Raw genomic sequence first — 25,915 nt, 5'->3', positions numbered from 1 at the left:
TTTTAGCCTCGCTCAAGGACTGTCAAACACACGTTTCAACTTAAGCCCTCTATTTTTTATGATGAGGGTTTTACCCTACGAGCTTTGACATTAAATGTAAACGCAGCTCTGCTCTTTGCCCAAACAGACAAACTTCAACCTGACATTTAAGGGTAAAGCCGAGATCCGAAAGTAGCCGTCTCCTGCACCACGCACACACACACAAAAACACTTTTCCATCCACAGTTTGGACATCAAACACCAAACTACGTGTTTAGCCAGGTGTCTGGGTTTTAACCGAGGGAATGTCTTGGTGGTCCGGGTCTGTGTGGTGTGTGTGTGGTGTGTGTGTGTGGTGTGTGTGCTTGGTCATGTGGATTGCTTGTACATACACCAGAGGAATGTGTTGGAAGTAGAATGAAATTTTTTGTGTGTTGCTCACAAATGGATGTGGTGAATCCTTGGTTGTGACAGTGGTAGTCAACCTGCTGTGTGCACCGCTATGACACCTGCTGGGTATGTAGACAAACAGGGCAGAGGTCAAATAACTTCTGGGAAAAAACTGCAGATGTTCATCTTTTGTGATGCTGAAGTTGCTCACTTTCTCTTTCCTGCTACAATCTCCACACGTCTCATTGTTAATTTATCCTGTTTCTCCTTCCCTGACGCCAACAGGTCAACGCCCGCGGACCGGTTTGATCCTTCCGTCTTTCGGTATGAAGGGTAACGGCAGTGCCAGTGTCCCGAGGGGTCCTGTCCCAGCCCGACCTGTACCTCAGCCCCACATCACAGACGAAGACACCCTGGTCCAGATGGCCGAGCACATTCCTGCAGGGACTCGTACGCCCATGTGTGGCCACTGCAACCAGGTCATCAGGTGAGGAAAATCTGAATTTAGTCATGAAACTTTCCTGATAACTTGTTCTTAATCTCACTGCAGCATTAAGATGACCAGTGTCTTTAATTATCATCAGGAAGGAAAGAGGCTTTCATGACCATTTATGTTTAAAACTGTGAAAGAAAACAGTGCACGTGGATCATCCTCCATCATTTCAGGCCCTTACACTGCCGTGTCACTGCTCAATTAGGCTGCAGATATATTATCTCATACTCAAGCAAATGAATTAATTACTTAGTGACACGGTAACGCACTTAAAATAATTAACTTGAAACCATCTCCAGTAATTAATCTGCGTATGAAACTGTAGAGCTAAAGATCTGACTGAGATGCAGACAAGGACACAGGTGTCTTATTGTGCGTGTGTCCATTCAATACTCACATAATAGGACGATACCAGCCCTTGATTTTCCTGTTGGGCTTCTCTCAGTCTGCTATTTTAAGAAATGGAGAATCTAGTGGGTGTAGAATAGAACATGGTGATGAAATTAAAGTACAAGTATCTGAAGATTGTTTGGTTTTCCAATCGCGTAAAGGGCTTAAATCACATTTTAAGTACAGAAGCACAGTTTTTCCCATACACGTCTCTTCTCCGTCTGTCCGAACCCCATCGTTATCGCATCTTGTGTCACCTTACATTACACATCACCAGGGATAGGGTTGCTCACACGCTAGTGACTGCCAGGCTACAGTGCCCATCAGGGTCAGTATCCGAGTCAGCTCAGAGAAGAACAGGAGTGGAGTAGATCAGTCTCTGCTGTTTTCGACCATCTGAGTGGGCGGGGCTGAGGTGGTGGCAGAGGATGATGGTGGACAACAGACTATTTACACAACACACTGGATTTAAGGGACACATGATAAATATTAAAAGTACCTACGATTGATAAGCTGACATAAATAAATCGTACAACAATTTTGTTCATTTATTAATTTGGCACAAAAGTCAAACGCTGATTAGCTCCAACCTTCACCGATATGATTATTTTTATTACTATTATCATGCATGATCATATCTGAACCTTTTTTCTATTGAGCTGTTCATTGGACCAAATCAGTCATTTGATGATTTGTGACCTTCTGTCTCTGGGTAGTGACTGACATTACTGACATTCATCATTTATTCATATGCAGTTTGCCTGTTTAGCCTCTCGTGGCTACTTGCTGGCATACTAATGAAACAAAGCACCGTTGAGGATATTCTGAACTTTTATTTATCATAAGATGTCCTTCAAATCACTTTAATGGTAATACAAGTAATTAATAACGTTTCTCTTGGGTATGGGTCAACTTTGAGTTATTTTCAAATCGAATCATATTTCCAATCAGTCCCTTTGTCTCTGCTTTTCTTTTTTTTTTTACAGAGGACCCTTTTTAGTAGCGCTGGGGAAATCGTGGCATAAGGAGGAGTTTAACTGCGCCCACTGCCGCACGTCCCTGGCAGACATCGGCTTCGTGCAGGAGCAGGGAGTTGTTTACTGTGAACACTGCTATGAGGACTTCTTCGCTCCAACATGCAGCCGCTGCCAGGCCAAGATACTGGGGGTGAGTTAGTGTGAGGTGAAATGGAGCTGTATGGTGTGTGTCTGTGCGTGAGAGTGTGTGTGTGTGTGTGTGCGTGTGTAAAGGGGATGGCTCGTTAACATTGCACTCATCGTATTGTCATCTGGCTGCTGTGATGGTTATTCAACAGCTATTTAATCATAGCAAAGCTTTAATTAAAAGCGAAACATTATAAGGACGACGGATAAACTTACATCACAGTTCAGGGAAAGATAACATTTAGAAAAGCTTCAGGGTTTTCACCATTTGTCTGAAGATTTTCCATTGGCACAATTCACTTACTGTACAGCACTGACACTGTGTGTGACTGTCCACCCCCTGTTGTTTGGAGACCAGTAGGGATTGTCCTCCTCCGTGTCATTCAGCACAAACCTGTCCCTCTTAACAACTTTAGTGTATTTGTGGTGCGTCCTTATGACATAACTGATCAGCCTTAAAACTCAACATCAATAATAATATGAAATTTATCATGAGAATTATTATTATCAACCGATATGATTTTTTTTATCTTTACATGTTTTTTGGCCATATTGTCCAGCCCTAGTATTAACGTTATGTTACGATGGAATCAGTTTCTCTTCATAACCTCACTTCCTGCCTATACTTCTTCACGCGCTTCTTTAAAGAAGGATCACTTTTAGTAATTTTTTTGATGGGTGGATTTAATTGATGCCAAACCTTGATAAATTTAAGATTGGCCTACAATGTATATACAACCTAATGTATGTTTGACCTGTGAAGATTTGACTGCTTCGTTTTCATACACTAAGCTCAGGGTTCCTACGGTCATGGGAAACCTGGAAAAGGCATGACATTTTCAAATGTGTTTTTCCAGGCCTGGAAACGTCATGGAAAAAAAAATTATTCCAAAAGTTTTGGAAATGTCATGGCAATTTGTTATATTCATGTTTTCATGTCTTTCATTTATGCTGAGTTTTAAATAATTCATATGCTTTTAAAGAAAAACGCTCAAAATATAAGCAGGCATACTTGGGTTTGTGTCATTTAAGGTATACTGTATGCCTTGGAATTCTCATTGTTAGTTTAAATACTACATTTTGTCACGTTTTCGAGTATACACCGAGATTTCACAAAATGTTCGGTCATGGTAATTTGGTTTAAAGTTATTGGAAAGTCATGGAAATCCATTGGTCAAAATATGTATGAACCCTGTAAGCTGATGCCCTGGTGGTAGCTCAGTTATGAAATCCTACAGCCGTACAGAGTGTCTCTCCTGCTGTGCTGCTGACAGTGAGTTAGCCTGTTGATTCAGCAGAACACCAGTAGTTTCCACTTACGCCGTGCATGCTCCTGCTGCATGTACTTTTCAGCAGGTGAACAGAACTTGGCAAACACCTGAGCTGGGAGCACCGGAGCGGCTAACACACACAAGTCTGTATTCCAGATGATGTCATGGTTACTGTTTGCAAATCACGCCAATCTGTTTTTTCGAAAGAGGAACAGCCAATGGGAAAAGTCCGACACTTGCCACTTGCCCAAGTCCGGAATGCAGTAAAGGTTCAGGTGTTAGGAGAATAAGGCTTAGAGGCCCACAGGCTGCAGGTGTCGCTTGAACCCACAGCGTCAGGGAGCTGAGATCTGTGCTCTTGGAGCAGCTCTGACATTCATCCCTCACATGTTCTAACCTTATTAGCCTTGATCCCTTTCAACCCTCTATTTCTCACACATCTTCAACCAGCTTACGGATTCTTATGCACTTGTTTTCTCACTCCCTCTCCCCTAATCCTCCGTTTCGCTGCGACCCACCATCCCCCCCATTGATCCCCTGTCCTTTCTTGTTCTCACAGTTTGGGTGGGAAAGAAAGGAGAATGTCTATTTTAAGCTGCGTCATGAGGCCCCGCATGAAAAAAAAAAGAGTCATATTTAAAAGGTCAGACTGTAAGAAAGCTTGTTCAGTCCTGACACCTATTAAACAAATAGATTTATCCAATATGATCAAATAGGGATTGAGTCATAAAAGCAATAGATAGTTGATTTAATTAGCACAGTAACATGGTTGTCATTGTATCCACCTTGCTTTCTAGGGAAGTGGATCTAACTTTCCAGAGACTGTGACTGAGACACACACGCACACACACACACGCACACGCACACACACACACACACACACACACACACACACACACACACACACACACACACACACACACACACACACACACACACACATACACACGCACACACATACACACGCACACACACACACACACACACATACACACACACACACACAACAACACAGAGGGAGAGAAAGTCTGTATCTTGCCTCCAACTTGTTTGTGTTTGTGCTCAGGAGGTGATCAATGCCCTCAAGCAGACGTGGCACGTGCACTGCTTTCAGTGCGCCTGCTGTCAGCAGCCAATCAGAAACAACACCTTCCATCTGGAGGATGGAGAACCGTACTGTGAGCAAGGTGAGCGGTGATGACTCTGAACAACGTGCTGATTGGCCACATAGACACGAGTAGACTTCTGTTTTGAATTGACCTGGAGTAGAGTTTTTCTGGTGCCCTTTATGATCCCTGTTTATGAAGAATACTCACACTTAATTGGGTTTTTTTCTTGTCGCTAAAACAGATTTCTACAATTTGTTCGGGACTGGATGCCATGGCTGTGAGTTCCCCATCGAGGCTGGAGACAAGTTCCTGGAGGCCCTCGGTTTCACCTGGCACGACACCTGCTTTGCTTGTGCTGTAAGTGTGAATCATAGACACACATCATAGTGTATCCTGTATGTATATATCGTGACCTCACATTTGTGGGCTAGGCTAAGACAAAAACTCTGAAATGATAACTGGGTTCGGGAACATTGCCTGGTCTACCTATTTGATTTTGTTACGCTTCACTTGTCTGTAAATGGGGGAAATCATTGTTTCTCTCCCTGGTGGATTTAATGTATAACGATAAAAAAAAGGTTTTTGCTTAGTGGTGTGTTATGTTAGGATCACAGTCCAATGTTTTAAAGTATTCCAGACAAATTCACTCATGTAACCTGTGTGATTGTGTGTTCATGTTGTTTGTTGTAGGTGTGCTGCACCACGCTGGAAGGACAGACCTTCTTCTCCAAGAAAGACAAACCTCTCTGCAAGAAACATGCTCACACGATCAAGATTTAAATCTCAGACTCTTCTCACACTTTTTTGGCTGTGGAACATTTGATAGGTTGAGAGGTTCTTTTACTTTATTGGTTAGTTTGTCCAACAAATACAAATCAAGCAATACTCATTCATGCCCAGTGGTTTCTCCTGGTGAGCTATTCAGCCATATGCAGGCACTGTAGAGAAAACACGATTTACATTTGCTTTCATTATCCCTTTGAGATGCAGCAGTGAGGCTCACGGTTTATAATGACTCTTCTCAGTTTCATCCAATTTTCAATGGAAATACTTCCAGACTCGTTCCCGTCTGGAATTTGAGATTCTGTGTAACCCAGAGCTTGATCTTGACTTTTTAAAATGGCACGACCGTGGTGACTTCATCACATTTTTCTTTTCTTATATGTCAAATAACACGTCACTCATTGTCATTAGACAGTACCAGAGATGTGTGAAGTGATATATTCATATCCATATTATATGGAAACATAAGAGCAAAGTATATCAAACAACTTTATTCAAAGAAGGCTTCTATCTTTTGGTGTTCATTTTTGTGTAGTTTTAATCAAATGACAGTCTGAGCAGCAGCTATGACTAGTTTAAGCTGCTTTTATATAATTTGGGCTGAGTGATGATTAAAGATGTTGCCTTTGACAAATGCTTAAATTAAACCGTTTTTTATTTTTTAATGAATTCTATTTCAATTTCTTTTTTTTAAATGTACGAAATGAAGTCATTTTATTTTCAATTTGTTGTGTGAAACCGGTTAACACTGAGAAAACTATCACCGGTTTCAAAACAAAACGTTAACATTTAGTAATATATGGAACAATGAGGCACTTGAGAAAGACAAGGAGAAGGAAATTGATCTTGATATTTTTGAGGACATAAATATAAATAAATAAGTATATATACAAAATGATCAAATATAAAGCCCATATTTGTATATTTATGTATCTCTCCTCACTGTGTTTTCTATTCTGAGTGCCATATAGTTTCATAATTTTTATATAATTTACTTTGTATTATTTTATATATACATTTTCCAAATTGCATACATTTTTGGTTGATTTGGTCCTCTATGTGCCTCACAAAAGAAATAAGCTCTTTGTGTCCTGCAGGAGAATGGGTTGTAAAACATGGATATTATGAACTATGTATATTTTATTTTATAGACGATATGTATTTAACTGGGTGAAGGGTGTGGATTCTGGTGAAGGAAATAGACGCCAATTAGTTGATCCTTTTTTTGATCTCACTTTAATGTCACTTAACCGTCCCAATGTGCTGATTTGACGATATTTCATTTTCATTCTGGCTGAGGGGTTAATACTGAACGGCTTTTTTGTTTTGTTTTCTACACAGCAGAGCAAATTTTGACAAAGGTCTGTAATCTTAATTTCACATTATTATCATGTAGAAAACTGGGTTTTTGATGTGTGGGACAAAGGGAATTAGAACAATGTTCAGTGTTGACTAACTTTGGTTTAAAAGAAGGAATAAAAGCTCAGTCTGACCTGTTCAATCCGATCTATGTTCATTTAATAAATGATGTACTTTTAAACCCTATCCGGTGTTTACTTCCTGTATTATTACGGCATAGAGAGCTCTGATATAAGCAGAGTGAAATGCAGATTTCATCTTTATGCAGAGAAAGGTAAAAAAAGACACTGAGAAATTCAACGAGGTGAAGTTGATGCTACACGGATAGCAACATGGTAGAATGAGGGAATGAGTATAAGAATCTATGAAATGTATGAAGTTGTTACTTGGGTCAAGTTCACTGTAGAGGACATACTGCCAATATTTATAAATATTTGAATTTTAAGCCATATATTCTGTGGTTGTTTGCATTAGACAAACTGAATATGGATACAACTTTGTCTTAGTTCTCGCAAGAAAAGGCAACAAACTAAATACACCCACCCAGCACACACATCATCATCAAATGATAAATCTGGTGTGTCTTATGTTCAGCTCTTCCTCTCCCTGCTTTAGTGATAATGGTATAATGTAATGAATCAAATTTATTTGTCATGAAAGAGGCAAGGCTCAGTGAATTAGAAACATAGCAGACGACCTTAAGAGTATCTGTTTTAGCCTATTAGTTATCCCCCATTAGCCTGCTCTATAAAAACTGACCTCAGATAACTTTTGTTGAAGGTGTAATGGAACGCAGCATTTAAGCCAATTCATGCGTCTGCGTCAAAGCTACAACGTAGGTACGCATGTAGCCTACGCATGGGGCAGAGGATTCAAAGTCGTGCGTAGGTTAATGTGAGTCACACCACAATTACACCGTCGAAAACACTTGTGTTGAGTGTCTTCCGATTTTTACCGGTCTTCTGGTTTCTGTCCTGCTTATTTTACAACTTCTCTGGCATCTCTGTTTACCTCAGAACAAAGACGAGTGTTACTAAGCAGATCGTGTTGGAGTTGAATAGATGTTGAAGAGCAGTTACTTTTACTTAAAGAAAAAAACGACATCGTTCCTTCAAACATTAAAAAATGGCGGCGAGTCTGTCGGACCAGAATCATGAATTTGGCTTTAAACTTCCTGCACTCACTCCAGGATCTTTCTTTCCCTCTCAGGTTACCAGTGGATGTATTATTCTGTGTATAGAGACAGTGCATTAGGCTTTTTGGGGTTGTTTATTCAATAGTAGATTAGTAGCAGTAAAGGTCCTTAAACCACCCTCTGCTGCCTCTCGGTGGCATTAATCACCCCTCATACCCCGGAGTGAGTCACAGCTTTTCACTTGCGTGTGTGACGCCGTATGCGCGCGCGCGAGGCTGATGCGCGAGAACGAGGCTGAAACTCCAGAATCCAAACTCACATCGCATCAGAAGCCGGAGTCACACCGAGAGTAAGAAACCGAGAGTCAGGGACCGAGGGAGCAGTGTGAGGTGAGTGGAGCTGCGGGGAAGGAGCGTGTCACCCAAACACGCACGGTCTTTGCGTGGCGGTGCGTTTCCAAAGTGTGTTTTTTGAAACAGTTCGACAGACTGGTCGCTCCGTTGGTTTTTCTGCGTGTTGACAATCTGCTGCACGTGCGAGTAAAGAGATAAACAACTTTTATGTGACGTAAGAAAAAGTTTCAAGAGAGTTAAGAGTTTGTCTTAAGGTGTTTGTCTTAAGGTGTTAAAGATGTGTCTCGGTTATCACACAGACTGAGTAGGATCACCTCATTTATCATCAACCCAGTTCACAAAAAGTTTTAACTGTGCATGTGGAATTTTTTTTCCAAAGTTTTTTTTAAAGATGACCTTGGCAGTAACATGGGTCCGACATGTCTCACTCTCTGTGTGAGTGGCCATGGAAGTCTGCATGTAAAGGCTACCTGGACCAAACTGATGTCTTTAATAACTGTCATAATATTATTATTACAGTCTATCTTTCAGTTTAGTAACTAACCCTCAAACTAAACTTTAGATTGAGGTGTACCTTGACGATACAACAGCAGCGACTGCAGATGTCAAACTAAATAAGCTTCATCATCTGTGATTCAACTTCTAATTTTAATGACACACTCAAAGCGGTGAGAAAATGTGACTTCTTAATGAGGCCCCTTCAAAAATAATAACTCGATGTTTTCCTGAGTTATAGACACAAACCTTAATAGTAGATTTCATTATCACCTCAATTATCCCAACTATGATCTGATACGATAAGATGAACCTTTATTGATCCTCTGTAAAGAACATTTACAAGAGACTCAACAGCGTAAGGGATTATGGAGTAAGGATACAAATAGAAATAGTATATACAATACAAATAGAAGTAATAATAATATATATAAACACACAAGGCTGTTTTTCAGCAGTGAGGAGATAGGGATCAAGGTTATGCAATTTGTCTAATTCTCGTAATATACATTGTACAAAATGTGAAGTAGTTGTTTCTTGAAATATAGATTCTAGTGATCAGCACCAGCAGCTTATTATAGAAACCTAACAGTTACTTAATTTTCAGAGCTTTATTGAACTTTATTTTTCACTGGATTGTGGTAAAATGTTTTTCTCTACTTACTGCCAGATAAAGCTGAAAATCCCTCTCTGTAGGGGTTTAGTGTATTAGGGAGACGGGGGTCTACATCTTCTAGTAGCAATGACCTACCTTTAAGTTTTGAGACTTGGTGAAGTGAGCCCCTTTCTTCAAGGGCTGAAAAACTTAAAGTGAACCTCCACACAGCCTCCAGCACCAAATAACCTACAGACCAGTATTCCCCATACACCCCACTTACACACACACATATGCACACATGCAGGTATGCACGCAGTATTCAACTCTCCCTCCGAGTCCAGTAACCAGGTCCAGGTGTTTGTCAGTCTGGGTTATGACAAGAGTATATCTGTGCGTGTGTGTGTGTGTATGCGTGCACTCGAGCGAGCATGTGTGAATGTATATCCAGATGGCATAAAACTGTGGCTCCAAATCTTACCTCACCTCATCTTAGGGGTCTGGGGGCAGTAACACCAGGGGACCTTGCATTAGAAAAACACTCAGCAAATATGAATGAGAGAAGCAGAGGTCCAGATGTGCGTGAGTGTCGCTGTGTGTGTGTGTGTTTGTATGCGTGTGTGTGTACGTGTACTGTTTTCCTTGTCTGTCAATCTGCTAAGTGTGTGCAGTTGTGGAGGCTTCACTGGGAACAGCAGTCTTATTTAGGTCAGGAACGCATCGCACAAATCGGAGAAGCGGCCACATTCTCAATTGGCTGTGTAATTGAGTTTCACATAGCAGCTGGAAACAGAACATCTCCCTCATTTTGTTTTCTTAAGTGTGTGTGAGAGTGCTTGTGTGTGTGTGTGTGTGTGTTAGTGCGAGATCAGCTGAGACACTTAACAGTTTCATACCTCGTGATGTGAGACGAGGTGTCTGATCGTGAATGCTGGAAATTCACCTCACATTGCTCGAGCTCAATCTACACGCTCTGATTAACAATGCAACGATTCACTTTCTCTCACTTCTGATCGGATTCTGAGTCTTGAATTTGGATATCTGCAGACACAGATACCTTATTATTATTATTAATATTATTATTATTATATTATTATTATAATTAATATTATTGTTATTCTGTGACTCAGGATAAACTTAACTGGAAGTTAAAATGAAGTAAAATGTGTAGAATTGTACAAAGTAAATCAGTTAAAATCTGAGTAAATGTCACTTTGTTAGATATTTCCAAAGGGTGAAAAGGAGGGTGATGATGATAATAATATGTGATGTATAGTTTTAGTTAAATAACACCTCTAGGCTACCTGGTGGACTGTATATGCTCCCAGATGAGAACCGCAATAAATAAATTCCAGTCGGGCACTTTGAAGCCTCTGCAGAACTGATCGTTGATTACAAGTCATTACAAGTTCACAGACACCCCCATAGACTTTGTGCAGCAATATTAAGCTGCATAAATCAAACAGTCCAGCACGTCTCATATAATTAACAGTAGAACAAAGCAACAGGAAATGTCAGGAAATGTGCAGATGCACAAACAACATGCACAGTGCAGCAGCTGCAGATCAGGCTGTTGGTTTCTGGCCCAAAAATATATCGAGATAAAAATGTGATATTTCTGGGTATCATCATGAATGTCACATTATTTCTTTTAAGTTCAGAATCTGATTTGTGCTCCTGAGTGAAGGTTTTGGTTTTAAACTCAACTCACACTTTATAAATCTTAAGTGGATTAATAATGTTTCATACCTCCTCACTGTGCTTTTACAATGAATAAGCAATATATCCTGATATGTTGACACTTAATTGCACAAAGTTATATTGCCATATTTATTGACATTGTTCACTTGCCCAGTAGTTGTTCATGCTCTTCTCTTTACAGTGATTTAAAACAATCAGTCATTTCACACACATCTGTCAGATAGTCACGGATCTGATTGAGCTCTGCTGTCAGAGTATTTTGGAAATAGCAATGTTCCCAGTGGAATTACTATCATGGTAAAATTCTACTGCGCAATGTGTAGATATTTTTAACAAACACATCCTGTCCAGCATCACAAACAAAACAACAACACCTCTGGGTCACATGGAAAGTTCTCCTCAGAAGGAAGAATTAGAAAAGATATTTGCCCTGATTTTACGTTTGTCATTAATGGAGGTTTATAATGTTGTTCATGTTTGGTTGCAGCATTAAATCCGCAGCTTGTCCTCTAATGCCATTGCTGATTTGACTTTTTTCCCGTTGCAGCATTCTCACACAGTGAACCATAACTTCCTCATGTGACTTTTGTGTTTTACTCTGATGTTGTTGTTGGTATTATGAGGTCACCTAAGGTGGTCCTATTAACCACGAGCAAAACAAAAGTGCTTCAAATTCCAATGAATTCCAAAGCAATTTATTTTAACTGTAGGTTAAGTAGATTTCACAGTGTGTCAGCATCAGCACTGGAGCACATTGGTCCCAGCTCTACAGCAAATTGCCAGAAACCAACTCATTCTCTCCGTCTTACTTAGAAAATGTACTTGAATGTGAATGTACATAACCATGAGTAAGACAGCAGGACAAAGGTTACTAATGAGGGTGAAAACAATTTGCTCTTGTGAACCTGAGGTTAGTTTGCCAGTGTTCAACTTTTGCTCCAGTTTCTTCAACCTGGAGATTTAAATAACCAAACAGAGATAAGAGCCTGAAGCCCGAGGCCTTCTCCTCAGAGGTTGCTCTTTTTTAATTACAGTGTCAGTGTGATTTATAGAAATGCTTCAGTATTTATCTTCACCTGAATTCTGAAACAGATATTCTGATAGCTTGAGCAGCGCTGCCACATGCCTTGAAAGTCCGAAGCTTAGGGTGGAGATATCAAACAGCCTTAAAGGGTTTTTCAAGATGAGCATGTGACACGTGTCAAATAAATCTGTCACATTTATCATCACACAACAAACCCCTGAGTCTGTCCACCTGAAGGAATTGAACAACGAGGGAACTCAAGAGAAAGGAGTGTGAGATTCGTTGAAACTGCTTTTCCTGCAGCTCTTCACAGTTCGACATTGCAAAAATGATCTGATAGTATAAACGTGTCCAAATGCAGATTTAGTCCAATTTCTTATCTCAATTAAAATCTTAAAATCTAAAACCTCCTTGTCAAGCAGTGGTCTGTTAAATTCCCCTCAGACAGCCTGCAACTACAGACCTGCATTTTCTTGAAGACAGATTTTCAGTTTGAACTGACAAAGTGTTGGATTTCATGTTGTCGTGCTTGTTTGCTTCTCTGAAGTCCTTTTAACCCCGGAGAGATTGTGGTCGGATATCCTTCTCGATCAGTTTTAAGACAATTCAGCTTGATTTGGAGTCTATGTAAGTCCTCTGCCGAAAACTGTCTGTAACTCCCACTCTGTGAATCCAGATATATTAACGCTCGGGTTGAAAACAAACAAAAATCCCATCAGCATCACTCGAGGTGACGTGCGTCTCTCACATGTGTAACTACAGATGTTGTGTTGTAATACTTGAGATATGTCCAGTGTAGCTGTGGACAGGTCAATGATTATTTTCTTTCCTCACATTTCCCCCCGGGTGGCACCCTTCCTCTCAGCGCTGTGGGGTAAACAAAAACCTTTGTGTACTTTATCTTGACAAAGGTCTCGCTCAGCTGTTTGAAGCTAAAGAAACCAAAGCAAGTACATCCTAATGCAATTATGGCCACTTCCAATAAATTCCTTACACAGACGTCTTTACTGGAAACATGCTGTGTTCCACTCTGAAGGCCTGTCCTGGTGTTCTTATGACAACAATTCACTCTCTTGTATAGGTCCCAAAGTCGCATATTAAAAAAGTGATTGCACAAGCAAGGTCAGAAATGTGTTTGTGTGTGTGTGATCTTTGTTTTGACACACATGGATCCCATCAGGTTTGTGTTGTCTGATGCTGGGATGAGTTAAAAACTTGACTTGGGTGGAAATTGATCTATTGCCTCTGCCGCTTTGATATGTTAAAAAAAAAAAAAATGACACACTGAGAAATGCGCACAAACACAAGGCTCTGACACGCATTCTTTTACTGCACGTAACACAGAGTACTCACAATATACAGTTTATCAGGTCTTTCCTTTAGCTTAAATATAATGATATAGTGTGATGCTCCAATAGCTGATGGGGCTTTTAGACCTGGAAGTGCAGACTATCTAACCAAAACTTTAACCAAGGTTCATGTCTTTTTTATATTGTTTACATTTGATTCAGTTAGTCATGGTCTCACATTGTGATTTAGAGACGTACTTCCTGTTGTCATCACCTTCTTGGGCTGCATCTACCTACTTGATTGTGATTGGTTTGTAGCCCGCGTGCTGTCAATTCAGCTCTTGTAATCACTAACTTCTCTAATAGGGTAAAGCAAATACTTCAAACTACAAAAGCCTCAAAGTCTTTGCTCATCAAAAAGCATCACAGAGAAGAAAGTTTTTTTCTGAAAGAATCGGAAAAATTCTGCACACAATCAGTCATTAAACTTCATACTTTTAATCAACAGTACAGGAATTTAAATAACTGATGTTCATTTTTTTCAGCGCTCTACTGAGTCTGCTTTCTAATATTGCACCATATGCACCATTTCCTGATACTGTATTTAAACATGACAATGATCTACCAGGTCTTATATTTTGGAGTCGGACTCGGGTCAATCTTCTTTGGGGTAAACTCTGCTCGTAATGGGAGCGACCAGCGTATAACACATTTGTTAAATACTCCTCGAGTTAAAAGAGAGACTTGGTGCAGAACACGAGCTGCAGAGAGCAGATAACATCTGACAGGAAATTTGCCTACTGGGTTAAAATGCAGCTGTTGGGCTGGAGATGAATGATGAGGAAGACGCTGATAGAGGCAAGCACGGTCCGTCCTGAAGGCTCCTGGGAGCTGTTACCTGCATACGGGACACAGTTGGTGTTTGTCTGAAAAGATGTAGCTGCTGAAGTAGGTGTCTCCTGTGGGAGTGCAGGTGAAGTGTGAGTCTCAGTGTCTGATTGTGTTTGCATGTGTGTAACATAGGGTGTACAATGTCTATGCTCATCTCTTCGGAGCCAGATCATCCAGCTCCACAGTCTCATTATCTGAATCTACAGCTCCATTTACCCCCCCCCCCCCCCCCCCCCCGTCGCCGCGCTCTATAATTCTCGCAGGGCGCCCAGTTCAGCCGCTCCTCCCTCTTTCTTTCCTGTGAACGATGTGGCATCAGCACCTTTATTGAGAAACAATGCTTGTAATGTTCCAGCCATCTGATTTTTTTTCCCCCCCGCGACAGCTCCAGGACCCAGAAGGAGATCACTGTAATCAGCAAATTACTGTGACTAAAGTAAAGCTGCTGGCCATGTAGCGCTGCACAGAGAGCAGCTTCCAAAGCTGGGGTTAAACATGTTTAAATGATGATATATTAGACTGACTAATAGCTGGAAGAATCAGTTTGGGCCTGCTGTGTCTGCACTGGGGCGGATGTTGAATCGTACTACCGGCCATCTTCTGATCTCATAATTTGGTAGTTTTCTCTCACTGCTCTGTAATTCACACAGGTCGTACAGCTCAGCCACTCCTCCTCGGTTTCTTTTCTTCCTGTTTTTAGCCAACTGCGCCCCCTTGAATGTTCACCTCTGTCATTTTCTTTTGGTGTTTAGTCATACGCTGGAACAGTGCACATTTAGAATCCAGTGTATCGCTGGTAAGAAAAAACCCTGATAACAGACATAAACAGGTTCCGTCCTCAGGTTGCTCTAGCTCGAGCCGTGAGGCTGTGCTTTATTTTCTTAGACTACTCTTCTTGTGTTTGATTTGGCTCGAGCCAAACCATAGTAATCACCAGGCCTGTAGCTCAGTGAGTGATGAGTGGGGGGCCGAGGGGAGAGGAAAAAGAAAGAGGTCAGAGGAGAGAAAGATAACCATCTGGATCCACTCTGAGACAATTTCATCCCCTCCTGCCCCTCAAACCCAAGACCCCCAATTTCCACGGTGCCTCCCTTTGAGGTGCCGTTCAGTCAGCGGCAGGAGAAAATATTTGCCTGAGAGCAAGTGTCATTGTTAAGTTTCAGGAAGTACCTTCACCCTTTGGTCTCTCGGTCTAGACATCCCCTCACTTGGCCTGGATCTCCATTTTATTTACTTTTAATGAAAACCTTCTTAATAGACGGCGACGTTGAGCGCCACTTCTCAGTTTTCGTTTTGTATGAACGCAGAACGAGGGAGGGGGACAGACGGAGAGGAATTGCTTCCCGTTGTAGCGTCTCCAGTTATTAATTTTTTCAGAGAATGCCTCAGAGGTGAAAAGTCAGACCGAGTGGCAGAAAACTCTGACTTCCTGTCTTAAAATAAATTTCTTTTTGGCTGCATATGTCAACATGTCAACGTATCCAATGATTAAATGAAAAAAGCCTGACCACCTTTACATTCAGGTGTCTTTGATATTACACTGTTTTGTGTTAGGGCGTCTAGTTTGAAGACGTAAACAAGGGGAAGAGACTCGCAGAGAAGCTGGTGACTCACCCCCGGCTGGACTTACTAAATGGGAACGATGGCCAGGAAAAAATGATTGTGAACATTCAAAACTTATTTGCACATTTCTGTGGCATTTATTAGCCTTTTTGACTTTAGCCCTGATTCCCTGTCTGTCTGTCTTTCTTTAACCCAGGGAGTCTTTCCTGACTTGTCCTATCGTCCTCCACACACATGCACTTCGACCTAGAATGATTAATGACTTTTTTATTGTTTGTTCCAATCTGTCTTTTGCAAAAGACAGGTATAATCAAACACAGAGGTTGATCCTGGTTATTACTTTTCTTTCTTTCTGTCTCTTTGTCAGTCTTTCTCTCCGTCACCCGCTCCTTCTCAAAGCTCTCCACTCCCCGTTCACAGACCAGTAGTGGATGTGCGGCTGATGCACTGCTCTGTGTCACATCGCTGATGCTCTCCTTGGCAGAAGCTGCGTCCACATTGCCCGTGCAGACGCCACCTTCTCACGAGACATAAATTCATGATGGGCTCGTCAATGTGTTTTCCAAAGTCATTATTCTGGCGTAATTAAATCAGATTGATACGAAATTAAATTTCCCCCCCATGAGATACGGAATCTGGTGCATGTGAAATCGAATCTGGAGGGGGGCCTGTTTCTTCACTTACATATCCAGTGGATTTATACACCATCCATCTCACGAGGCAGTTCCAACGTGGAGCAGGCCTCTGGGAGTCTTTGTGTTGTGTACCGTGCAACAGTGTAACACTAATTGAATCAGTTCATTGATAGGTGCAGTGGAATATGTTGATCACCGACATCTGCTAGCGAGACAACGGTGATGATGATATTTACATTTAGTTTCTTTGGAGACTAGCGATGAGGAGGCCAGTGGCAGGAAGTAGGTGGAGGAGAGGAAGAGGTAAAAGTGGCTGTTACGGATCACATTATGCCAGACACTGTAGCAGCAGGAGGGGGCTGTTGTTTGTAGATTTAATTATGCGGTGCAAAAAAAAAAAAGACGAGTGCCGACCAGATGCCCAGCGCTGAATCAGCGGGGCCAGATCAGGTCGGCAGCGAGATTCAAAATGACAAAGAAATTTATAGTAATTTGGAGCCCGAGAGGGACCGGATGTCCCTAACAGACCACCGTAGGACCCGAGCCAACACGACATCAAGCCAATGACCATATATCAGGTTTATATCAGCCTCACACACACTGCCATTAGAAACACTGCCTGTTTGTTATGACCTGGCAGAGGAAGCATCACTCAGCAAGAGGTCATTAATGGAAAATATGATCTATTTATCTATGCACATTATTATCTGAACTATATTTCCTTTGTTTTTAGAAATGTTCAAGTCTCGTAAGACATTCTTACTGCCCAACACACACACACACACACACACACACACACACACACACACACACTCTCCATTCATATTTTTCCATGCATACGCAACATGAGCTACCTGCATCGCAAACAGGTGTGGGTGCGTGCTCACACACAAACCTGCACCACATGCTCCCCAGTTTTATATTCAATTGGAAATGCTGGGAGCTGTGTTTTAACAAGCCAAAACCTCTGAGCCATGTCCACTCAGCTTCCTGTAGGGGGGGAAAAAAAGTTATTTTGTGAATTTTCTACTCTGTATACAGAAGTGTAAGACATGGTAGAATTGGGCTTGAGTAATGGTTGAAAGATAAATTCAGGATTCAAAATATTTAAAGGTCCATGGTGAAAGATTTAGGTGAAAGGGATCTATTGGCAGAAATTGAATATAAATAATTCTAGTGATGTTTTCACTAGTGTGTTTCAACTAAATTGTACAAATCTTTGTTTCTTATCCTAGAATGAGCCTGTTTATATTTAAATACTTCATATTTACATCGGGAACCGGTCCTCTCTACGGAGGCCACCATGTTCATTACAGTAGCCCACACTGGACAAACTTAACATCTTTTGAGTTTGTATGACAACTGAAGGCTATCAGACGTTCATGTCTGGAATTGGAGGGGGAGGTGAGGGGTATTCAGCTGCAACATTCAACTTCACCAGTAGATGTAGCTACATTTTACACACTGAACCTTTAATTCTGGTGCTAGGTGATGTGGTATAATGCAGGTTGAACCAAAAGGAAAACCTGGTACCATTGATCAACATGTAAGGCAGGTCAGCATTCATATTGACATTATATTTGGAATAAAATAAATCCAACTTTACACAATGTATTTAAAACATTACATCTTTTTCATAGTGTTTTTGGAAAATTCCAAGTTAGAGGATTAATAGAAGAAAACACATGAAGCTTATTTGTCCTGCCACAGTTTTACAATGAACAAAAACATTTATTTTCACCTTGTAATAGTGCAAGAGTCTCTAAATTGGTGTTAACTCAAAAAAATCTCAGTGTCGGATTTGAATAGGTACCTCTTTGGTCCATGTTTCTCCCCTCCACAACATTTTATGGAAATTGTTTCGGTAGTTTCAGCATAATCCTGCTAAATAACAAAACAAATGATCATGAAAACATACAGAGTTTCATGTTAGTCATTATCAACTTTTACAGTCTAGTTAGGCCACAATTGAACAGAACACGATTTTGTCACAACAGTATTCAGCTAATTCAATTATTTTGGGGAAACACTGAGCAGTTGTTTTGATAGATGCTAGTGTGACATTGTACTTGGTTGTTCAATTTTACTCTACAAAAAAAATCTCATGACTCCCACATTTAATTTGGATAAGTGGATGATAATAAAATTCTAACTATTTAATAGAAGCATCATGTTCTCTGCTTTTTGAATCACAGTACAGCTGCCAGGTAGTTTAGTTATAACGGCAGCAGATAGAGAAGCAGAGGTCAACAGACAGTAGTAGGTTTATTTAATTCACTGTTTGGATTATGTTCTGTCATATTTAAGATTCCATTAAGCCAAATCAAAACATCTGAATTTCTCACAACATTGTAAAACACGATACCGCTTCTTTTTGGAAGCTTACTGACTATCAAGGCCAAATCATTCTGTGTTTATTCTCTAAACCTTGTTCCTTCAGATCCCCTCTTCAAACGTCACCGCTGCAGCGTAGGGATTAACAGTAATGATAGCCGTGCAGGGTGTTTTCTCCTGCCTGTTTGCTTGTGAGTGCAAATTCTCCTCCGAGGCATCTGTTGCAAGTTTCAGGCACATGTTGTAGGATTAAGGAATTAGCCATAACAAATAATCTCACACACACACACACACTGGCTTGCATACACTCAAGTGACGACATAAAAACCCACCGTTACAACTGTACATATCCCTACATGTTTGTCCAGCGCTTGAATCTTCAGCTAAATGCTTCCACTTCTTTGTTTAAGGCTGTTAATTTGCATAAGTAAACAGATATATAAAAAGATGTAGTAAAGATAATAGTAACATAATCTCATAGTTATAGGTCAGGGGAAGCCGAGTTGTCAGAGACTCCCTTTCTCTGGAAAGGAAACACTGAGTTTTCCAGTATTGCCCCTGGGTTCAGGTTCTAGCTAATCAACGGTGCACACAGCCGTGACTGTTCTGTTCCAGGGGACTGGAGATGGGGGGGTAGACAGGATGAGGGTCCTGCCTGAAGTAAGGGCATAAGAAGTGGAAGGAGGGAGGGAGAGCATGTGGTTGTGTGAGTTGAGGTGCGCGTTCATTTACCTCAACTGTCTTTTTGACTGTGCAAAATCTCAGACCCGTGTTTTTTTTAATGCGTACGTGCTATTCTACGTGTGGATGAACAAATTGTGTCAGTGGTACCAAGTTACTTAATTGTGGAGAGTTAAGTGAGTTGTGTTTTTGAGGCTGAGCTATAATCGCTATCAGATGTCTGGGTGGAGGAGAGGGACAGGGGGAATGTGTGTGTGTGTGTGTGAGTGCTCAAGGTATTACTTGTGTTGTGGGGACCTAAATGTGTTTACAAAGTCACATTGTTGGGACATGTCCTCTTTACAGGGACAAAAAGCAAGTCCCCAGGTTTAGGTTTGTGTGGTGGTTATGGTTTGGCAAGTAGGAGTTATGGTTAAGGTAATAGTATAAGTCAATGTTTCCTCTGTGTGTGTGTGTGTGTGTGTGTGTGTGTGAATGGGAAGGAAGAAAGGAAGTATAGTAAAAAGACAGACTGACAAAGAAAGATGGGAGGAAAAAAGAAGACAAAGAAAGATCCGGCTGCTTCACATGCTTCATCAGTCAAACGTATGGGATTATTTAGGTGCCCCTCTCCACTTTGAAAGACATATTTTCATTCCTGCTCTTGAGAAAATAGATTTTGACATGGTGCGGTTGACGTGTCGGTGCCCAGGCCCAAGTACGTCAGGCTGATGAAAAAGGAACATGCATTATTTCCAAGCCAAGCTGTTGTAAGGTCTTTTGTTCTGCAGCATCTTTCTCAGTTTCCTTTGGTGCGTGGCCCCTTCACTGTTTATCCTGTGAAAAGAAGCTGAACCCTTTTTGTAAGTCCACCGCTGATTGGCATCTCCTGCCTGAATCTCAGAACCTGTGGGTGGCATGTTTGGTTTCTCTGTGTATAAAGGTGCGTTTCAGCAATTGAGTGTGCACGGCTCTACTTCTATTTCGCCGAGGCCACGTCCTAATCATTGTCAGATGGTGGACACAGCTCTTGCGTCTGGAGCCATTTACGAGGCCTGCGGCCGCCTGTGGTGGGACGGGGTGAGGTGGGGTGGGGGGGGGGGGGTGAATCCGTCCAACGAGGCTGTCCTTTGTTGTCTGAGAGCGTGTGAGATGGAAAGTAGGGAGCACATTATGGAGATTCAGTGGTCATCCGGCAAACTTTACAGGACTAACTAATGATTTATTGAGGTGTTATTTTAAATTGTTTTTGCTGGGTTATTAAAAATGCTGCATACTTTAATAGTTGAGTGCAGGCCCGGATCAGACGGCTCAGATTGGGGGGTATCTTTTCACACAGTGGACTTTGTGTTTTTCCACATTTTAAAGAATGCGTCACTATAGGAAATTCAACCAAGGCGTGGTATAATAATAATAATGACAATAATAATACATTTTTTGACAGCACCTTAAGGCGGCACCAAAAACAAAACTTATTTTCCCCATGGGACCCGAGTGTGATTGATCCTTCCATTTTATTAATCGATATCAGATCTTTCAGATGAATATACATTTTCAGATAATAGTTTAATCCGAGATCTGATATAAACGCGATTGGCAGATTCATATGGCTCAGAATGAAGTTGACCAATTGGGAGGGCAGAGTAGAAATTCTGGAGGGTATTGCCCCCTCCTGCCCACTTCTAGATCCGATCCAAGTTGACTGGGAGAAGTGCTGGTTAGTGGTCCAACATTGTTATTCACGTTTTATTCCAACGCTTGAGCTGCATCAGATGTTGTTGTTGTTTGGTTTGGAAGGTTTGTCTTGTGCAACAACCAGCAATGACTCACAGCTCCAACAATATTTTTAATAAAAGATTATAATGTTTGTAATTACTGTGTTAACATATTGCATTTATAAAGAAGTTTATGAGCAAAATGTCCTGATGCTGAAGTTGGTGAAACAATGATTGTTTTAAAAGATTGACTACAGAAGTCCATGTTTGCTGTTTAGAGTTATACAAACATTTCCATAATATGTTTTATACTTTCAGGGAGCGTGAAGAGTAACACACTTCTGGGTCTTGCTGTTATTTGCACTCCCTTGTTTTTCTGCAGATTTGTTTTCACTCACTTCTGGAAACCCCAGAAAGCTCTAGTTGCGCTCTACTTACACCTTAAAATGTTTGTGCTGGATTATCATCTCGTTTTGAAATGGCTCTTTACCACTTGAGCTGAATCTGATGTGGTTTGTGGTTTGGTTTAAAAGGTTTGTCTTGTCCAACAACCAGCGATGACTCACTCCTCCCAAAAAAAACTTATAATGTTTAACTTGACAAAATCAACATTTAATTCATCAAGCAGTTTATGAGCTAAATTTTCCCAAATGTGTAGTAATGAAAATTGACATGCCGGTTTCCAAGTGCAAACAGCTTGACTCTCGACTCGTCGGCGTGAGGTAAAAGTCAGAAATCTGGTTTGAACGTGGTTCGGTGTTTTAAAAGGAAAAGGAGATTTTTGGTTTCCTCGATCAACTCCAGTTAAAACTTGGCTCTTGAAGTAGTGGAATATTTTTGCTTTGCCGGTGATGTTATTGCTCCAAAACTGTAAATGTTTTGGTGCCAGGAACTTGACTCGGCAACATGTGTTGTTTGACATCTTGTCAGTTTTACAAACTGGAAAGAAAAAATGTTTAAGAAACGAGGCACAAGCTCCTAAAACTGTGATACATTAATTTTTGACTAAACATCGTATTCTGTTTTAAGATTTAATAAGCTCGGACAAATGTGAGGGCCCCTGATGGGCGAACTGCAGGCTCAACAGAGGTAGGTGAAGGATGTCAAATAAAATAGAAATGGAATATTCAACGTGCAGCTGGTAAAACAACGAATGCTCCAAAAGACTGACCAAAATAGTCCCAGTTTAAAAAGCCCACAATGTGGAGAGTTGTTGAGACATTTCCATCATCTTTCCGAGAAGCATAAAGACTTATGTATTTTTTGGTAGGTTTTTGCATTTTACAGTTAGTTGCACTATGTTGTTTTTCTTCAGTTTTGTCTTTGTTCATTTCGGGAATCCATCACCAAACAGTGGTCTACTCAAACCGCAATTTATTTATTTATTATGCAATTCATTTCCACGTCCTCCTTGTACACTACCCTGTATCGGTTAAGTTGTTTTCCACTGTTCACATCTCGATTGGCAGGGATTCATCTGTGCCATGCTGATCTCGGTAGCTAATTCCAAACCTCTTCCTGACCCTTTGAAAACGCATGTAATTAAGCAATGAAAACTAGTTTGAGCTGTGCCACAGCCAGGCCATCTGCTGCAGGAAATTAAGGATAATCTGGAGGCTGTGGACGCTCTTTGTTGCCACAAGGCGTTCTCAAGGTGAAGTGGCTCTGCTTCAAGATTGGTTTTCATCCCGTATGAATTAGTTTTGCGTGTTTCTGCCCTCGCCCTGCCCTCCTCCTTACCCCTCAGTGTCTGTGTGTTTCTGCTCTCTACTTCTTTTATTCGTCCAGCACTCTACTCATAAATCGTCTGTCCAAAAAGAAATGTTGTTACTTACTGACAGGTAGTATTTTGAATCGTCCCTTATAAAGCAATGTCAGCACAGCAGTACATGATTCTACTTGACTGTAGGTATTAGCTCTGCCAAGGAGGTTATGTTGTATCTATGTGTTTGTCTGGTAGTCAGCTGCTTTACACAAAAACTGCTGGATTGTTTACCATGATACTCAGTGGAAGGATGTGTTATGGATAGGGAAAGAACCCATTTAACTTTGGTGCGGGTCCAGATAGGGGGCTGATCCAGGATCTTTTTTTGGCGGAGGATATTGTTCAATTAAGTTTCAGTGTTTTTAAACTACACTATAATGTTGTGTTAGTGATGTGCTCTATGCCTGATTCTGTGATGTTGCTGTGCAAATCCTGTATGTATATTGTTCCTTTGATTGGAATCAAAGCTCTTTTATATCCGGGGATTTTTCAATTAGCTGGGGAATGCATAGGAAATGTGCTTAATCCATAAAGTAAACCCTGAATCCTGGACCTTTCCCCCTGATCAAATTCACCCCGGGCTGCTTTTTAAAGAATGAATGCAGTAGCAAACTGTGACTTTAAGTTTAAATATATTTAAAAAAAGTTCTTTGTATTTGGTTGTATTTACTTTTTCTTTCAAATAGAAAATGGGTTCATCTTTGACCCAAACCCTACCGGTCCAGCATGATTCAATAAAAACAGTCCTGTGGTTTCTGCGAAATCCCACTGATAAAAAAACAAATAGCACTGAACACATGAACACATTGGCAGAGGTAACCATGAAGATGTAAAATGTATACATTTGTACTTTACAGACGTTTTGGGCTGTATACACAATGGACAAAGAGCAGGGGTTAACTTTCACTGAACCAAAAACAAATGAAGTAATGCCTTTCACTTTCTACTGGCAATAATCACACTATTGTATGTACTGTAAGATTCACAGTATTGATCATGCTAAAGCAATTATAATTTCCCCCATTTTTTGTTGTTGTTGTGCTATTACTTGTAGCACCAGATACTTCCCTTGTCTCATATGTGCTCTCCTCCTCCACATTCTTAGGGATATAGTCAAACTGGGAGAGGCTAACCCCCACATAAATGTTTCTGTAAAGTAGCAATGGGTGGGTTTACCAGCAGCAATGTGGTGCTGGGAAGCAAATAAGCAAAATCTTTACTGTTGTTGTTCATCAGTGTTGAATTTGAATGTTAATTATCAAATGAGGTCAAATTGACATACTTTGAATCCTTCTCCTGACATAACGTCTGCTTGTGACTCAAAGAGGACAAGCTGAACTTCCTCGAAGTTCACCAGCGGATTCGATTTTCGGGCAGGAAAACATTTCAAGTTTCTCATTGATTTGAGACACGAGAGCATGATTCCCCAGATCTACTCAGGAGGACCATGTGATTTCACAGTGGCTCTGTTCTGCTCGGGTGTTGAGTCCCTGCATGCTTGTTGTTTTGGTGTAATAGAAGAAGAAACTAGAAAAGGAGGAGAGATGTCGGACGACTGACTGGTTCTCGTGCTTCAGGTTTCAGCTCTTTTGATCGTTCAAACATGTAAGTCCATCCATCAGCCGGCCTCTGTGCAAGTGATCACCCTGCGTCACAGCTCATTAAGGAACTACAGAGCAACACCCATTTAGGCTTCCATCCTATCCACACTACTGCTGTTTTATTTTAGAATCCATCCACTTTGCTACTGATACGTCTGGTGTCCAGTACACAGAGACGTGCTGAAACGTTGCTGCTGTTGAAGTTCTAAAACTTTTAGACTGGATGGGAAGTAACTGAGATATTTAACATTGAGGTAGACACTCAATGCCTCTTGCTGATTGGTTCTTTTTGAATACGCAACATTTGCCGATGCATTAGGCTCCTATCACATGACCAGCATTAGCCTACCGGTGTAGAACACAACATGGACAATTAACAACAAGCCTAACTGACTCTGTTGTCTTTGCTAACAGCTGTTGTGCGGTTAAATTCTGCGTTTTACCGTGATACAACCGAGAGCTATCTGCGACAATTCCTGTTTACTCTGCCACACACTCCTTCCCAGTACATGTGCATTACCCAGTATATGTAAGTGGTCACATGATATGCGTTTTCAGTTAGAATGGACAGTGATTTAAACTGATACTAACCCACAATGCTTGTTTGGACAGAAATCGTTTTCTTGGTAGTTTTATGGATCTAGCCTTAGAATCCAAGAAATATACTTATTTCTATATGTACTCAAGAAGTCCATGATATAATTTTTTTTGTCAGGTCATTTCTGCGGTAACAAACAAGAACTGACCACTGTGTTCCAGTCACATTAACCTGTTTAACTACACAACTTCATTTTGCACATGACACATTTCAACCTTGCGGCGTTGACGTGAAAAAAGGTTCCAGAGCGAACGGACGGAAAAAAGATTTGGAAATCTGGCCGGTGAAATAGATTTGTTCCTTGTTTTGAGTCGGCAGGTAGAGAGGGCACAAAGTGAGAGGTCTGTGGAGCCAGTAATGAGTCATATCCTTCAAACTGCTGCTCTCCATCTCAGACACCTCCTAAAGTTCACACTGCTGTGGGCGTCGCACACACACATACAGTTTGTGCACACGCAGACACACAACTCTAACCTGTTCATGACTCCTTACTGTACTTCACACGTCAGGGGGGGGGGGGGTTTGGGGAAACACATCACGTCAGTCATCGACGTCAGCCCGTCAATCAAACTCCTGTAAACACAGTGGATGTGGTCTGGCAGGTGCAGCCGATAGGGGTGGTGT

At 41.1% G+C, this 25,915-nt stretch overlaps 1 protein-coding gene and 1 long non-coding RNA gene across 2 annotated transcripts in view; both read left to right on the top strand.

The window, feature by feature from the left end:
- Nucleotides 1–7,123, top strand: part of pdlim5a (PDZ and LIM domain 5a) — a 62,836-nt gene extending 55,713 nt beyond the window's left edge. Inside the window, exons 9-13 of the mRNA XM_053421780.1 lie at nucleotides 655–856; nucleotides 2,239–2,419; nucleotides 4,753–4,873; nucleotides 5,037–5,152; nucleotides 5,486–7,123. Coding sequence (XP_053277755.1) covers nucleotides 655–856; nucleotides 2,239–2,419; nucleotides 4,753–4,873; nucleotides 5,037–5,152; nucleotides 5,486–5,575 — 710 coding nt within the window. The 3' untranslated portion in view covers nucleotides 5,576–7,123. The remainder of the gene's footprint in view (nucleotides 1–654; nucleotides 857–2,238; nucleotides 2,420–4,752; nucleotides 4,874–5,036; nucleotides 5,153–5,485) is intronic.
- A 1,243-nt stretch (nucleotides 7,124–8,366) lies between these two features.
- The window catches only part of LOC128439010 (uncharacterized), a 44,789-nt gene continuing 27,240 nt past the window's right edge, over nucleotides 8,367–25,915 (top strand). Inside the window, exon 1 of the long non-coding RNA XR_008338404.1 lies at nucleotides 8,367–8,461. This is a non-coding gene — a long non-coding RNA (uncharacterized LOC128439010). The remainder of the gene's footprint in view (nucleotides 8,462–25,915) is intronic.

The sequence above is a fragment of the Pleuronectes platessa genome, chromosome 4 (genome assembly GCF_947347685.1).
Source record: "Pleuronectes platessa chromosome 4, fPlePla1.1, whole genome shotgun sequence".
NCBI classification, from domain to species: Eukaryota; Metazoa; Chordata; class Actinopteri; order Pleuronectiformes; family Pleuronectidae; genus Pleuronectes; species Pleuronectes platessa.
Note: the sequence above shows the minus strand (reverse complement) of the source record. Positions and strands in the feature narration are given on the sequence as shown.